Source organism: Acanthaster planci, linkage group LG08, assembly GCF_054643075.1.
Source record: "Acanthaster planci isolate LZ-2023a linkage group LG08, COTS_SCS, whole genome shotgun sequence".
NCBI lineage: Eukaryota > Metazoa > Echinodermata > Asteroidea > Valvatida > Acanthasteridae > Acanthaster > Acanthaster planci.
In genome coordinates, this window is record NC_141784.1 from 10,292,775 (window position 1) to 10,308,685 (window position 15,911).

At 43.5% G+C, this 15,911-nt stretch overlaps 1 protein-coding gene across 2 annotated transcripts; it reads left to right on the plus strand.

Annotated features, from left to right (window-relative positions):
• The first annotated feature begins 2,393 nt into the window (after positions 1–2,393).
• On the plus strand, positions 2,394–15,216 carry brd7 (bromodomain containing 7). Of its 2 annotated transcripts, none has more exons than XM_022254264.2 (14): positions 2,394–2,542; positions 5,023–5,354; positions 5,965–6,118; positions 7,267–7,324; positions 7,570–7,714; positions 8,420–8,530; positions 9,555–9,730; positions 10,165–10,282; positions 10,490–10,667; positions 11,025–11,160; positions 11,859–11,967; positions 12,436–12,634; positions 13,793–14,019; positions 14,284–15,216. In XM_022254264.2, the coding sequence occupies exons 1-14, from the start codon at positions 2,485–2,487 to the stop codon at positions 14,434–14,436; spliced, it is 2,154 nt and encodes a 717-aa protein (XP_022109956.2). In that variant the 5' UTR covers positions 2,394–2,484; the 3' UTR covers positions 14,437–15,216. The 2 variants fall into 2 exon arrangements, with proteins under 2 accessions (XP_022109956.2, XP_022109958.2); XM_022254266.2 differs by having other exon boundaries at positions 12,439–12,634.
• Positions 15,217–15,911: the final 695 nt, after the last annotated feature.

The following is a 15,911-nucleotide window of genomic DNA, read 5'->3' on the forward strand; positions in this document are numbered from 1 at the left end:
CGCGCGCAAGTCATGATTAATAATGTTGTACGGAGGCCAGTGTAAGCCGTTGCAAAGGTATAGTTGAGTTTCTACGGGCGCGGGGGGCACCCTGCTCTGACGCCATCAATCAGCCAATTCACCCACCATGTACATAAAGATTTTATTTATTTCCTTCGCTTTTCAGAACAGATTGGACAGCAAGAAATGTTGATTCTGTGCATACACTTAGACCATGTAGCACTTGCAACCTGAAAAAACTCCTCTCCACCGTAGCTGTAGCCCACAGCTCACTTTTAATCAGTGTGCGTATGCACTTTACAAATCTGAGTCCCACCCCCACAACTTCGTTCCCACCAGTAGACGTATTTCTTTGCACCCGCGTCACTTGCCTCCCCCGGCGCCGGCCGGGCACTGCCAATAAGCCATTTGCGAGTAAAATTTGCATATGATGCAAGATGTGGGGCGGAAAGAGCCCCCCTCCCGCCTTTGTGTTAGTCATTGTTTGATCGGAATCTCAGGAATTCTTTACAGACTTCTGGGGGGGGGGTGTATGTTAGTCAATAGTCTAGAGTGTGTGTAGGGATTGGACATGGGGGGGGGGTACCCATCGGCCCCATCTCGTGCACGGTATCTAAATTTGAATAAAATCTGGTACACAATTAGCTAACACAGTTTATATCAGATTGTATTCAAATTTAACTCGCAAGTGGCAAATTGCAAAACGACTTTTTCAAATGTTTTATAAAATTAAAAAGTGTTTCAAAGCTTGTTTAAAGTAATTAATATTGAGTTCCAGTAGAATTCTTACAGAGGCATATCTACTCGGAAGTGAACATATACTTCTGCGGCTTAAGGTTGACTGCATTCACGTGTAAATGATGTAGATTAATTATGTTCACCGAATGCCAACGAGGTTTTCAAAGAAAAACGGCAGTACGGTTGCAGTGCAATGTATTGTCTGCTACTCAGTGTGTTTCATTTCCCGAGCTCTCAAGTTTGCCTGTGCTGATGTTTCAATTTGCCTGTTCTCTAGACTTGCCGTTTGTTATTATAGTTTGGACGGGCCCAACTTTGATTGGGACATATGAATGCCGGGGGCTTGCATTTGAGCAGGACCAATTTACAGAGTGCACGGTGCAATTTTCTCAGCAGCGAAGGCTCTTTTGGTCCGGAAATGAACATAATTGCTGGTCCAAGAACGACTAAAAAACTACGCGTTACCAAGGCGAGATTGATGATGTCGAAAGTGTAGAATGTCAAAATCTTAGAATGTTTCTTCAGAGAGGAAAAGTTATCAGTCAACCTAAGGAAGCAAAAGATCGATTTGTGTATAGCTGCGTGAACAAAATTCTAAAACATAAAATGTTGATTTTTAGGGTTGCAGGCCAGTAAAAAGGCAAAAACTTCTCGCGCCGCGGCGCGGGCGAAATCACAATTTGCATGCACATCAAATTCTCTACGAAATAGAGCATTTTGTGGCCCATGAACTTGAAGATTTGTAGAAAAGACAGGTTTAGGACAGGAAAAAGAATACTTGTGTCTGAGTGCTTTTTGGAAGAAATCGGTGCTTAAACGGTCCATTTTTCGAGAAGTGTAGGCATCGATATTTCAAAATGGCGTGGGGCTTCACGACTGCTTTTTTTTGGGGGGGGGTGACTTTCAATGGGAAGAATGGAAATCTGAAAAGAAAACGAACAATCATAAAATGGGCTTTAATTTGATGTGCATCTCGAACGCAGGTATTTAGCCTATCACTGTTGGCTATGACAGTTTACTTACTGGCGTGCAAACATGATCTCCATGCCTACAAGGGTGCAGACCACTAATTCAAGTGAGAATTTCTGGCCAGCTCATAAGCATTAAAAGTGCTCCCCACAGTATCTTTTGAAAAAGGAGATTGTTTGGCCCCCCAAATGGTGAGATTGTGTAAATCGTTGCCATGATCAACTCCCTGGGTCTTTGACCTTTCATATGAGAGCAGAAGGGCTAAAAACTACGGTTGAAAAATGGTCCTAAGTGCCCGCGAAAGTTGAGGGTTGCCACTTGAAAAATGGCTGCAATCAGACTTCGGAAAAATCACTTTTTTGGGGGGGGGTGATTTTGTTTTGTGGGAATAATTAAATATGTAATTGGTTAACCCATAAAAAATTGAAAAGAAATTGAAAGATAAGTGACAAGACAAGAATTTCATTTGTGTTTCAGAAATCTCAGGGATGTTGGCGTGCATGCTATTGGGCCCTGAACGGTGCTGATTTTACACTGTTTTCAATGGGGCTTGAATTAGTGGACTGGACCCACAACCGAATAGGATTTCCATTTTTTATAAACAGCTCCCTCTATAGATTTCACTAATTAATTGTCGGAATTCCAGACGTCTTTAATAGTACATTACATGTTTGCCTCGCAGGAGTACCAGCGGGAAACCCATCTTCGCATCTTCGAGTAACGAAACAAAGCGGTGTTGTGCATTCAATAAGGAAAAAATAATTTGAATCGTCAGCAATGGGCAAGAAACACAAGAAACATCACAAATCTGAGAAGAATCTGCCAGATGTATCAGGTGAGCCATGAATTAAAAGAGATGAGGACCCAATAAAGGAAAAGCATGACATGCGTGAACCATGTTCTAACGGTAGGCCTAAGACTAAGCCTTCCTCCATGGACTAGTAACGTACATACGGTCGCGCGTAACGTATTACGATAAAATTTATAAACATAAGGGCAAGGCGGCCTAGCCTACGCGTAGCCGGCCTACCATTGCCCAGGTTGGACGTTGTCTTCATTTATGCCTGGGTGCACTTAACCAATTCTAGTTCCATTGAAATAGTCAGATAGTGTAAAATCAACAAAGTTTGGAGCCCCAGGCTATGGCAGGCAACTGAAGTCCATGAGGCCTTTCAAACAAAAAACAATGTGTTGTTTGGTCCTTCAGATTTCATTTGATTTCCATTTTTTAGTAGGCTAGGTTAATCAATGAATTTTCTTAATGCCGTGGCTGTTGTTATGGCAGTGGTAACTCATCCCCCATTTTCTATCGTTACAGCACTGCAACTGCGCAAGCGCACCAACTTTGCGCAGATTTCAGACTTAATTTCCTTTTAAAAAATCCTCCAAAGCCTCCGATGAGAAAAGAAAAATGATTCCTGCTTAGGCCCAGGCCTATACAATTAGAAACCAACATGAAAAAATTATGGTATAAAACATGAAATTTAGGCCAAGAAAAAAAAATTGTCCAAGCGCGGATTCGAATTCACACACCAGTGGTTCCAAACCTTCCACCTTGACCACACAGCCACAAGCATTCAGCGATCCAGGTAATTTTAAAATATATAAAACATCGTGATGGTCAGCTACGTCATCGCACTTGCGCAGTTCAGTGCCGTAACGATAGAAAATGGGAGATGCGTTATGGCTGCCGTAACAATAGCCACTTCATTTTTTTTAATGACCCGACAAAAACAAACTCACCCCCAAAAAGTGAATGTTCCCAAGTCTTCTCAGCAGCCATTTTTCAAATGACATCGCTCACCTTCCTCAGCCTCTTCTGACATATTTTAAATCACATTTTTGTCTGCTTTGCCCCCAGGTGGGGCCTACATGTATGATCCCGGGCCATACCGACACAATCCCACAATTTCTTGGCCCAAACAGACCCCTCTTTTCAAAAGAATTTGTAGGGGTACTTTTTATGTGCCTCGGCCTGGCTGAGAATTTTCCTTGAATTTGAACTCTACACCCTTTATGTTACGCCCCAACTACAGCATCAGTCCCAACTATAGTTGGAGAACTTTTCAACTACATGTAGAGTGCTATAGTTGGGCTGGCCCAACTACAGCACAGAGGTCCAGTGTGCATGTGCCCAGCATATGCCAAAGTAATATTGTTTACAACGTCATGTCAGACTCTTGGATGAAGTGCCATATTTTAGAAGAATTGTGTCAAGTGTCAGATGCATAAACTTGGCTAAGGTTGAGAAATTTTCTACAGAAGTTGGTCAACAATAGTTGGGCCAGCCCAACTGCAGCACTACAGTTGGGACTGTCCCAGCTGTTGTTGGGACAAATGTCGGTCATTTCGGCATCTTACCAACTTGGCACCTTGTCAACTTGGCACCCAGTCGGTACCTAGCCAACTTGGCACCTTGCCAACTCGGCACCTCAAATTTTGCCTCTGGTCTGCGTTGTCCAACTCGGCACCTGACTGAATTGCTCGAACCGAAGCAGTTGGTTCTAATTCCATACATGTGCTTAGTTAATTTTGGTTGATTTGGAGATTGGGTAAACTGCATGGATTATGGTAACCCAATTAGTTCAACAAAGAAATTCACAAAGAAACAAGTTTCTTACGTAAAAGGGAAGATTGAAGGAAACCCATTTGTAAATTAAAGTCCGATTTTAATTTTAAAAACAGAAAAATAACCCTTGCTTTATCTTGGGAATTCTGTGAAAGCTTGTTATCAAATTTTCCCCTGTGTCCCCGGCCCCCCTGGCAGACTCAACCTAACTCATAAGCCGAGCGGCTACTGGGCCCAATTAGATAATCCTATTGCTCTGTGAATACACGGCCCAGCCTGCCGTGCATTCAACACTAGCGACTGGCTACAGCTTATGAAATTGTCATTTGGTGGTGTGCCTAACTGCCTGAATCCTTCAAAATCCTCCAGCAATTCCTCTCATTATGTTGAGGCAGTGTAAATAACACTCTTGCGCTGTGCAGTTGATTCAAAAGTAATATCGGGCTGAATTTGTGCTTGACTAAGCAAAAACAACGTAAGGTCTAATCCACGACCTTCACGTATGGCATCTTTCGAAATCAGCCATGCACTTTTGCCACACACCCTGAATCCTCCAATTCTTCCACTTTGCAGAAAACGGATTTTGGAGGATTTTGGGAGGGTTAGGGTTAAAGATTCTCATTACTTACCTCAAAGGTTTGAGGTCTCTGTTCAAATTTTAAGCATGCTAAGTGGCTTTTCTTAAACGCATTACATCAGAGTGGCCAAGAGATTCCAACTGAAGCATGGTTTAATGTGGTCATTAGTCACCAGAGATTTGAGAGCAGAACCCCCACTTAAACTTGTTCTGAAAGTCGGAGGCAAGTTGCAAGATGCAAAAACGGGGAAATTTGACATATGTGTGAGCAAGCCGGAGGGCAAGTCGCATCATGCAACCTTGGACGACCCCAGGGATCACGCGCCCAAGTCCGAGTCCCACAAGAAGAAGAAGAAGAAGAGGAAGTGGCATGACGTTCAGAACAGCAACTCAGAGCAGGAAAAGGAGGGAGTGGAGACAGAGGGCAGTCAGGAGGAGCAGCCGATGGAGACAGATGAACCTAAAGAGGACATCAAACAGTTGCTAAGCAACAAGATAAAAGTAAGTCTTGAGAGGCCAAAATCAGTCATCCTGTATTCAAACATTTCTTTTTCAAACTGGATGTTTTGCAGTGAAAAAATCAGAGGAATAACCAAGGGGAAAATGCAATTGGTTGTAAAATTGCATTCTAAAAGTATAATTCAAAGCGTAATGAGTAAAGGTAAAGCCTAAGGCACTTGTAACTTGTGCAAAGGCATAGCAACAAGGCCCAAAAAATGACTTTCCTCAAAGTTTTTCTTTCGTTTCTTTGTGGTTATGCTGGGAATAAAGCACTGATTACCAAGGAACATCAGTTGGACTCCCAGTCCCCCCCCCTTTTCACTTGAGGACTGACCCTTGCCCTGAAACTAAATGGTGTAGAGCATCACATGTGCGCATTTTGTGTTTGATTCGAGGAATTTGGTACAACCATTTGATGGATCGAAAGGTCGGACATCAACCCTCCTATGGTTTGACAGACATACATTTACATGCAGAATCGACAGCGAGGATACTAACCACACACTAGGCATGCAGTGAAGAAAACCTTTTTTTTCCTTATGGCCAGTAAGTGGAAAAGGCTTTGCTCATGGCAATCTGGTCTACTTGTCTTTCATTTTTCACCCGTAAGATGTTGAAAAAGCAACGCTGCCCTGAAGAAGAGTCTTCAGAGAAGGCTGAGGATTTGATTGAGCAGGGATCGTTGGCCAGCGAGAGGACGACCCGCGACCATGAACAGGAAGTGCAGCGACAGACCCCAAGCATCAGAGAGAAGGAAAATATTGGTGAGATCATCAGGATCATCAAGTTGTTGTCTTGTGGATTGTGAAAATAATGAAAATGTCTAGAAAGCCGTAGACAGGCAACCTTAGAGAGAAGGAAAGTATGGATCAAATTGAAAGAATCACAGACACACTGCTTTAACCCTCCCTGAGCGTTCCTAAAAATAATGATACAAAGTATTTATCTTGCTAATCCTAAGCTCACAGTGCATGAACATGAACAAAAAAGGTTGCACACGATGATTGAAACTGTAAGATAACAATACAAATGCAAAACTATAAATATATATACAAGAAAACAAACAAATAATTAGTTTAAGTAGGAACTCAGAAAAGGAGGATCTTTAATCAGGTGTGCTTGAAACATGGACAGTAACTCAGCCACTCTAAGTTCAACTAGAGACTCGGGGGCCTGAACCCTGAAAGAGTTATCCTCGGCTGTCCTATTGGACATTGGTAGGTAGTGGTGGGTGTGATCAGAAGATGAGTGAAGTTGGTGACTGGGGGAGAACCAATCATTGAGAAGCTGTGTGAGATCGGTCCAGCATGATAGGTCTTGAGCACGCAGGATTTTGAATCTAATCTGGGGCTTCACGGGTAACAGGTGAAGCTTTGTCAGTAGGCCAGCACAGGGTTGGTTCTGCCCACATGCAACAAGTCAAACAGCTTCATTATGACGGAGTTGCAAGTGCATCTGATCAGTTTCAAGAGCCTTTAGCAAAACCCAATGATGCTGTCTTTACACTGATACTTTTAATGAGCACTGAATCCAATTTGAAGTGATGGTGACCACATTCTACCTTCCTCAATCCTGCAAAAAATACTTCAAAACTCCCTTCCTGGCCAGTTATGAAGGACCGTCTTGGGTGACGGTTGAATGAGCCCAGGGAAACACCGAGAAGATCCAGAAAGTCACGGACAACACAAGCTCATAGGTGGGGAAGAGGAAATCTAGACAAATGCTGTCACGTGGCCTCATAAGTCTACCTAAAAAGTTGAGATGAGGATGATGGTCGGCAGATCTAGAGGATTAAAGACACAAGTCAGTAGACACAAAGAAAGCATAAAACTCCAAAAGGAGACCTGATTTTTTCATCATTATTTGAGTGGCTGACCAGGTAACCTGTGAATGCTTTCTTTAATATTTACAGAGGCAATGAAGGTCCCACTGAAGAAAGTTCTGGAGAGCCTCCAAAAGACCATTCAAAGGTAATCCACCTGCAATGCAGGACTACTATGTAACGGGTTTGAAGGATTTCTCACACTCTCACCTGAAATGTACTGACATAATAAACAATAACATTATTTTTCCCCGCCTTGGTCAAAAAAAAAAAGATTTATGTTGCGTAGACAAGGTTCTGTTCTCTGCAGAGCAGTTGAATTATGGCATCTGGCCTCATTCCACATCTTGTTGGATAAGATAGCTTGAATTTTTTTGCCCCTCTTCGCTGCAGGAAAGACGTGGATCAGTTCTTTGCTTGGCCAGTAAATGATGTCATAGCGCCAGGCTATTCCAGCATCATTCTCCACCCGATGGACTTCAGCACCATGAAGAAGAAGATGGATGCCAGCGAGTACACAAGCATTGAGGAATATAAGGTATAGGCCCCTTCCCTCCCTCAGTGAAAAGATAAAGAGAGATGCCTCAAATAGTCAAAATCCATCAAAGGATTTTTTTGACAGGAATTCTGTGCTTACTAGTGCAATACTGACTAACTGTGAGTCTGCACCTGTTTGTGGCTTAGCAGAGTCGTGAAAACGCAGCCTGAAAAGTACAGTATAATAGATCTCTAGGCCTGTCTTACCAGCCAACCTGTTGACTGAATTGGACTAGCTACAGTCCTCAGTCAATATGCAATCCGACAGCTAGGGACAATACTACAAGGCAAATGGAGTTGAAGCAGTTGGCAGTTAGCTAATCTTGATGCTTATCTTGAGATAAGAAACGGCGGAAATTGAAGCTTCATGTAAGAAATGGTTTGTGTGTGAATCGTCACAAGTGCATCTGGTGAACAATGAAAACAAAAAGGAGGCTACTGGCGCATAATGGACCACTGTGAATTAGACACTTGATTATCAATTTATAAATATGTATGGGAAGGGTAATAGTCGCATACAATTAAGAGAGAATATGGCTCTCAATCATGAATATGGATGAAGCATGATGATTTGCCACTTGCATACAGGTAAGTGAGAAATTTGGCTGTCCATTATGAATATGTATGAGGTGTGGTCGCAGTCGCTGGCATAACAAGTGAGCCTCTCTCAAGTTAACCCTGCGCGAATCCATGTCTCTTGTTTCAGTCGGACTTCTTGCTGATGTGCGAGAATGCGACCATATACAACCGTCCGGAGACCATCTACTACAAGGCTGCCAAGAGGCTGCAAGCAGTGGGGCTCAAGTGCATGAGCAAGGTAGGACTAGCCTGGCACCATTGGCTGCGTGTGGGGATGGCAGAGGGCCCTTTTTGTAGGCTCACTATGGGAAGGAATGTGGTGTGTTCATATAGCACTGGGTGTCTAGGCAAGATATGGTTACCGTTGTTTTTCTTTCACAGCTTTTGGACTGTCAAGAAAGTAACAGTGTTCATCCAGTCATCGCATATAAGCACTAATAATTGCTCTCCGAATGCTGCTTTTGCGTTACCCTTGATCATCAGGTCAAGAAAGGAATCGTAAGATGTTTTTGGCTCCTTGAGGAGTATGATGCCCATATTGCCACATTGGTGGTGTGGAAACAGCCTCACTCTGTGCTGTTGCGGGTTCCCATTTACTCTTGGGTTAATGCAACAAAGTGTCTTGTCTCAGGACACACACTGCCACCCTTTATTGGGTACAGACCAGTAAATAGACTGCCATAGACAACAGTAATAAACATCCCCACTTCAAAAAAATCAGGAGAAATACTCATGAGTTTCTGAGGTGTTCAAGACACACACTAACTTAAAGCTCACATCCTCATCTTTCATTTTCCTTTCACTCTTCAGTGAATTACCCGATGGCTTTTGAAGATATTTGTCTCCAGAGAAAACCACCCCTCAAAACAGTCATGAGCCCCATCGCTATTTTTGAAAATTGATGCCTACACTCTATGGCAAAATCGAGCAATTTGGCGGGCCCTGTTTGGTCCGATACCTTCAGAAATACAAGCTGGAAGTGCTGCTCCAAGATTCTATCCTCCTTCACAAACCACCCAGTCCACATGCCACAAAATGCTCTAATAGCAGAGAATTTGACAGCCCATTTACTGGCCTGGAGCCTTAGAGATGGTCTTGTACCAGCGATCAACAGAATCACCTATGAACAGAATTACCCATGAGAACATGTGTTCAAAGCACCAGACCACTGCATCCAGTGCCACAAATGATACACAGTTTTTCAAAAGCAGATTTGTCGAGTATGAGCTGTGAATCTTATGAGTCTTTTTACTCTTGCCCAGGAGAAGTTGTCCAATTTGAAGCGCACCTTTGGTTACCACGAGAGCTCCGACATCATCAAGTTTCGAACCAAGACCAGTAAGAGGTTACCCCAGATCGACATGGATGCATCAACTGAAGATTCCAGCATAATGGACGTGCTGGATTCAGAGGATAGTAACATACTGCCAACAGTCGGGTATGAATTCATCCTACAGTTTTTCTTGAGGTTTGACAAGGTTCCACGGAAATCTACTAAACAGGGGTGCATTGAAGCTTTGCCAGGCTTTACCAGAAGAAAAGATCAGATACTTTTCCAGATGGGATTTTAAACCCACAACTCAGGAGATGGTTCCAAAATCCAGGGAAGTCAAGGGAGTTCTTTGAACAAGGCCTTTGCCAACCGCTGGTGAAATTTGTGAGCAGTGCTTGCTTGGTGCTTTCTGATAAACAGCGCAGCAAGACACCAACCCAAGGCCTTGTCCACTTTTGCAGAGATCTTTAATCACTGGAACTGCCAAGGTTCACCTGACCAGCTCATTTATGAAACAGTAATGAGTCACTACCATATCATGAGGCCAATATTGTTTGCTTTTAAATGGTGTTTACATTCAGTGAACTCAATTTGAACAGGTCTGGAAGTGTTGCTGATGGCAATGAGGAGGAGTCCGCCGAAGAGATCATCGAGCAAGCAATGCAAGCCGCAAAAGAGGCCAGAGATCGTCTGTCGGCCAGGTGCCCCAACTCAAAGGTATGGATCAGGGGAGGATGCACAGTAAACTACAGGTCAAGTCTACGACATCCGTCAGGCATGATAAAGGCTCTGGCAGCTAAGCAAAGCATAAACTCAGCACCACATGACTGGATGCCTTTTTCTAAAAATTTGAAGGGCCACGTTTAAAACCTTCTTTTCGCTGAGTGTTCCAATCTCATTCATCTCGTCGCAACCTTGTTTCAGCTGGGCTTCCTGAGGCGGGATAAGACGGGCACCACCACCCTGGCCGTCCTGAACCCCAGCCTGGCCGGAGCGGAGGAGAGCAAACAGGTCAACCTGGGCATGCTGACAGGGAGGCTGACCCAGGGCTCGGGCACGCTGCCAGGGTTCAGAGAGGATAAACGCAACAAGGCCGTGCCAGGTGACTCACAGTTTGAGCTGCCGTGCTAATGCAACGCCCCTCCCCCCCATCAGCACATGAATTCACTCGTGGCCCTTGACAATATTCAATTGTTTGCCCAAATCAATACCAACCAGTTAAAGATGAACTGTGCAGTGTGTGAATAACAATTAGTTTGCATACATGACGAGTTGCCCCAGTGTCTTTGCTAGGTAGCAAAGCGCCATCTTTTATTCACATGCAGTCTTTGCCGACAAATCTGTTCAGTTTACCCACTAGTTCATCTTCATACCAACTTCTCTCCCCTCATCAAGTCACACGAGTTGGCTTTGTTTTCCTTGACTGTGTTCATGATTTTTGTTCTGCCCATTTCCTCAGTGACCTACATGACCCATGGGCCGTTCAGCTCCTACGGTCCCCAGTACGATTCGTCGTTTGCCAACATCAGTAAAGAGGACTCTGACCTGTTGTATTCAACCTATGGAGATGAGACTGGCGTGCAGTATGCTCAAAGGTACAACTTGTTCAGGTTTGCTTGCACTTTGCTGGCTAAGCCGTGTCAAATTCAACTGGCTGAGGCTACGAGTAGCACACACCGCTGTGGGAAGTGGCTACAAATGCTAGTCATTGGCTGCCATGGGAGTTAGTCATTTTAAGCTGCAGCCATGACTTTCGGCTATTGCTTGAGATCCTCAGCCTTTAAGTTTTTTAACTGTGGGCCAATGCTGTGGAACTGTCTAAGGATGTTACTGGCTGGCTGAGCTTTGAGATTTACATGTCTGGTGACTGTTCTCGTTTAAAGTTTTGCTTAGCTTAGCAGCCCCGACAAAAAATTGGGCTCGGACTCAAAAGTCGATGCTGATCTTTTTTGGCATGATTACAGTCTTTCAAGTTGGGATGAAAAAGTAAACGTCATTGATATTTGCCGTGTTTTTGTGGAGCCTATTATGAGTCTAGCAGGATGAACAAAGACAAAGGAATACTTTACCTTGTGTCTTGGATTAAGACTTAATGACTTGTGATGGACTTGTGATGAGACATGTAGGGACATGATGGACTCTACCGCAACACTGGATGTTCTAATTTAACTTTAATTTGGAAATACAGGGACAGAGCCATGTTAAGTCAAGAATTGAAAGTGTATTTCATACCACCAAAACAATTTGTGCCTCAACTACAAAGAATATACTGTTTGTCCTTTTTTTTTCCCAGCATAAGGGAATATGTTGAAGACTGTGATGACTACGTGCTGAAGCTTGTTGACAACCTGCTCAATACGCTGACTAAAGGCCAACATACCAAGACCATGGCTGTATTACAGGTAAGTCCGAATCCCGAAGAAGACCAGAGCATGTGGCTCAAAACGTCGATCCCAGACCACCGGTTTTTCACAGAACCGCACAACAAGAGGTTTTTGGCTACACAGTGTCAGACCTTACCAATTTACAAATCCATCACGCAAAGGTTCAAGTCTTATCTAATTGTGAGTCTTGCACTTCACAATCGGTGCTTTGACAGTGTGTTACCACTGTGTGGCTGTTTCTTTACTGGATTGAAATATGAAACGGGACCTCAGTGTTATTGTATGACAGAGGATTGAACCACACTGCATCAGTCAGTAGGCTTCTTTTGCATGATTTTTTGAAAGAACTAACCAAAAACAAAGCCTTGCTCACAGAATTCTGATACTGATTGTTGTGAGTATTTGTATAAGCCTAGATGTCATGTACACTGAGAGTTGGAAAATAATGCCTTTCCTTACGTGGCTTTTGTCATGTTTACAAACTAGAAGAAGCGTGGTGACAAGGAATCAGAGAATGCAAACCGCTCAGATGGCCAGAGCACTTCAGGCAGTGGTACCAGTGAGACGGCCGGTTCCCAAGATGTGGTCAAGAAGGAAAATAAGGGGGTCTCATCCCCCATCCCGTTTGACTCTCTGCGGACTCTTTCGGACCTGGGCATCGACGTGTCATTTCTCCCAGCATTCGGTGAGTTGTACCCTTTGATATTGTGACCGGATACTACCAAAAATGAGCCTTTTTTCAGTAATTTGGTCGAAGTTTGTATTCGAAAGACCAAACGGAACTCTTTGATGTGTCACTCGGTTCAGCATCTTGATGAAAACGGAAAAGACATGGATGAAAATTTGAGGATTCCTATCGACATCGGGCAAGATTCTATGCATTAACCCTAAAAGATTGTCCCCCCGATATTTTTTCTGACATCGTAGTGCATTTTTTTCAGGAGTTGCACCTCTTGGCAGTCATTTTGACACCAGTTTCGCAAAAATCAAAGATAGCATTCTCATGCAGCGTGCATTTTTCCGAGACGAGTCAGCCAAAAATGTAAAATAACTCGGCTTTTTCATGAGTGTACAAAAAGTAGACTTTTGACCACCCCTCCAAAGTGTACATCAACGGGCAAAAAATGATGATGGACAGAGAGCTCCATTGGTCAAATCGCCAATTGCCAAGGCACACTGATAAACAAGTAAGTACTGTGGTTAACAGAAGTGAAAATTTCAAATAAAACGTTTAAAACAACACCTGAAAAGACAAATTTTGAAAAGTAGTGAATACTGATACAAGTAGAGGACAGAACAGAACTTGCGTATGTGGCGTAAAGGAAGCGGTGTGGAGCTGGCTAGCTACGCCAGCAAAATTTGAAAGTGACCGCTGATTCACAAGGTGACGGATCATTGTTTTTCATATTCAGAAAAGTGTACATGATGTTTAAAACCCCCCACGTGTTGTACGCTTGTGGAAATGATGAAAATTATGGACAGCCCCTTAAGGTTAAAGGCCTTTAATTAAAAAATGACTTGTGTGACTTAGTTTGTTAGCGTGGGTCACATACATGTGAAGTAATGGAGTTGATGTGGGCACATAACACCCTAGGCTTTGCATTGTGCACGGCCACAAGACATGTATGGAAAAATCTCGGTGGAAGTAAAGTAAATATGAATGTACGGGAGACTCATCTCTCTCTGTACTGCAATATTTGGTGTTAAGAAGCAAAGAAAGGTTCAGTAAGTGATAACCAGCCATCACTGAAAAATTTTGTGGTGTTACTGGTTCAAGAATACACGCATGTGTGTCTCTGAAGAGTTCACGTATGTTTCTCTTGTATATTATAATGCCGTGCAGAAAAACTCCTCGGCAGCGATTCCTATGCAGCAGCAGCCAGCGACTCGGCCGAAATTGACAGCAAGCTGAAGAGCACCAGCGAGCTGATCAGCGACCTGGAGAAGACGCAGTCGGCGCGGCTCAGCCAGAAGCCCCCAAGCCACCTCCAGTTCATCCCCAAGCCCTCGGAGCAGGAGAGCAGCATCGCCGAGAAGCTGACCCAGCAGTTACTCCAGCTGACCTCCAAGGTATTCGCTCGAGGAGGGCGAGGCCTGCGTTTGCTCTGTACCACTTCGTGCTGGTGGACTCGTACAAATGAAGGAATTACATGTGTTGCAACCCGGGGGACTGTCCTTGGGAAATAATCTGGAAAATCCTTTATATTATTGTTTCAATTTCATTTTTTATAAAGGGTCGTATATAATTGCTTGCATTTTTTAATCCAGTTCTACTTTCCATTTCCACGGTTGCACAAAGTAGACATGTTCTTTCTTGGATTTTATTGTCACCAGATCAAACCCTCAGATGTAGTGTCTACCGAAGCAGCCAGGGCAGCCATGGGCATCACAGCTGATATCCAAGGCGATTTAGTCGATGAAGTACAGGTACTAGACAAAGCCGACTCACCTCAGCCCTTGGATGTTCAGGAGCACACCATCGTATGATGACTGTCCCGCATAAGTTGATTTAGATGGCCTTCCCATTGGACTGGTGTCTATAGAAACCACAGTGATGGCTTTATGGCTGTCTGAATGTTTCAAGTCTGCTTGGATCTGTCACAACCGGAGATTGTCCCCAGGGGAGAGTGGCCACTGAGAGCTTTGTGCACAAATGACGGAGGACGCTGTTTAAACACATTCATAGCACATTAGCATTTCTATTCATTTGGTCTACGTGCACTGCCCAACAGTGTGAGCCAGTCAGGCTGATTCCCTACCTCTCCGTATAGACTTTAGAAGGAGGGGGGGGTTGGGAACTAAGTCTGCTTGGAAAGTGCCCACCTCGCTGGTTCCTGTGCGCTTTTGTCACCTTTAGGTCATTGAATACCAGGGAAGTGACCTCTATCAGGGTTGCTTCCCTAAATCAACCTGAGGCTTCATTCATATGAACTTCACCCACACAGTTAACACCTGTAAGCTGAGCACAGCTTTTTCCACTGTGAAGACATCCACTTCAGGCTACCACTGCAAGGAGTCAATGAGACGGTACTGCTCCATTGTTAGGTCTTACCGAGTGAAGATATACTCACCTGTCTCCATGTACGGGTTGTAACCACAGACTTCATGCAGCAATGACTCGTGACCATTTTTCAAAATCTGACTTCTAAATGATAGCATCAGGTTCAGCATCAGTATTGAATGTGAGCTTTAGAAGATGTTCTTTCCAGAAACTGTTTTTTTTTAATATGATAAAAGAGGCCTACATTTACTGATGGAATGAAAGAATGTTGTCCGTCGTTCTTTTGTTTGTGGTCGTATATCTCCGAAGAAATTCCAGTGGTTTATCTTGCGAGGGATAGACACAAAGTCCACAGTTTGATGCAAACGATAAGCCTACTACACTTAGAATGGTTGTTTTTGAGATGATGTATCAGACAAACTTGGTATCAGGGGAGTTTTGGGATGCCAATTGGAGGTGTTTCCCTTGTCTCTCAAGCTTGGGGGCTTGGGTTCAAATCTCGCACTGCCTTGTCCCTGATTCTGTGTATTTCCCTGAATCAGTGCTCACTTTTGTGCCCTACCTGTTAAATTGAATATCAAATGTCAGTCCTCGGGCATTCAAGCTTAAGTGGGTGTGAACTTGAACAAGGAATAAGTTGTTCGGCAAAGAGTTAAAATCCAGATTATCATTTATTTGACCTCGACAAAACAACAGTGAAAACAAGACAAATACACATGTAAATAAATGTTAACACACTTTTAAAAAATAAAATAATAGTAATACTTAGGAGGTAGGGAGCAGCAGTTTAAATGAAATTTGAAATTAAGGCTTCCCTTTGAAGACAGCAACGAAGAACGACACGAAAACACAATGAAAAATGAGTATGTGGGTCAGGGACTGCAAAAGCGAAACTACTCACTTGCTCGGAAGCATGATTGAAGATTGATTTGAGAATGAGGTTTGTATTTCAGGATTTCAC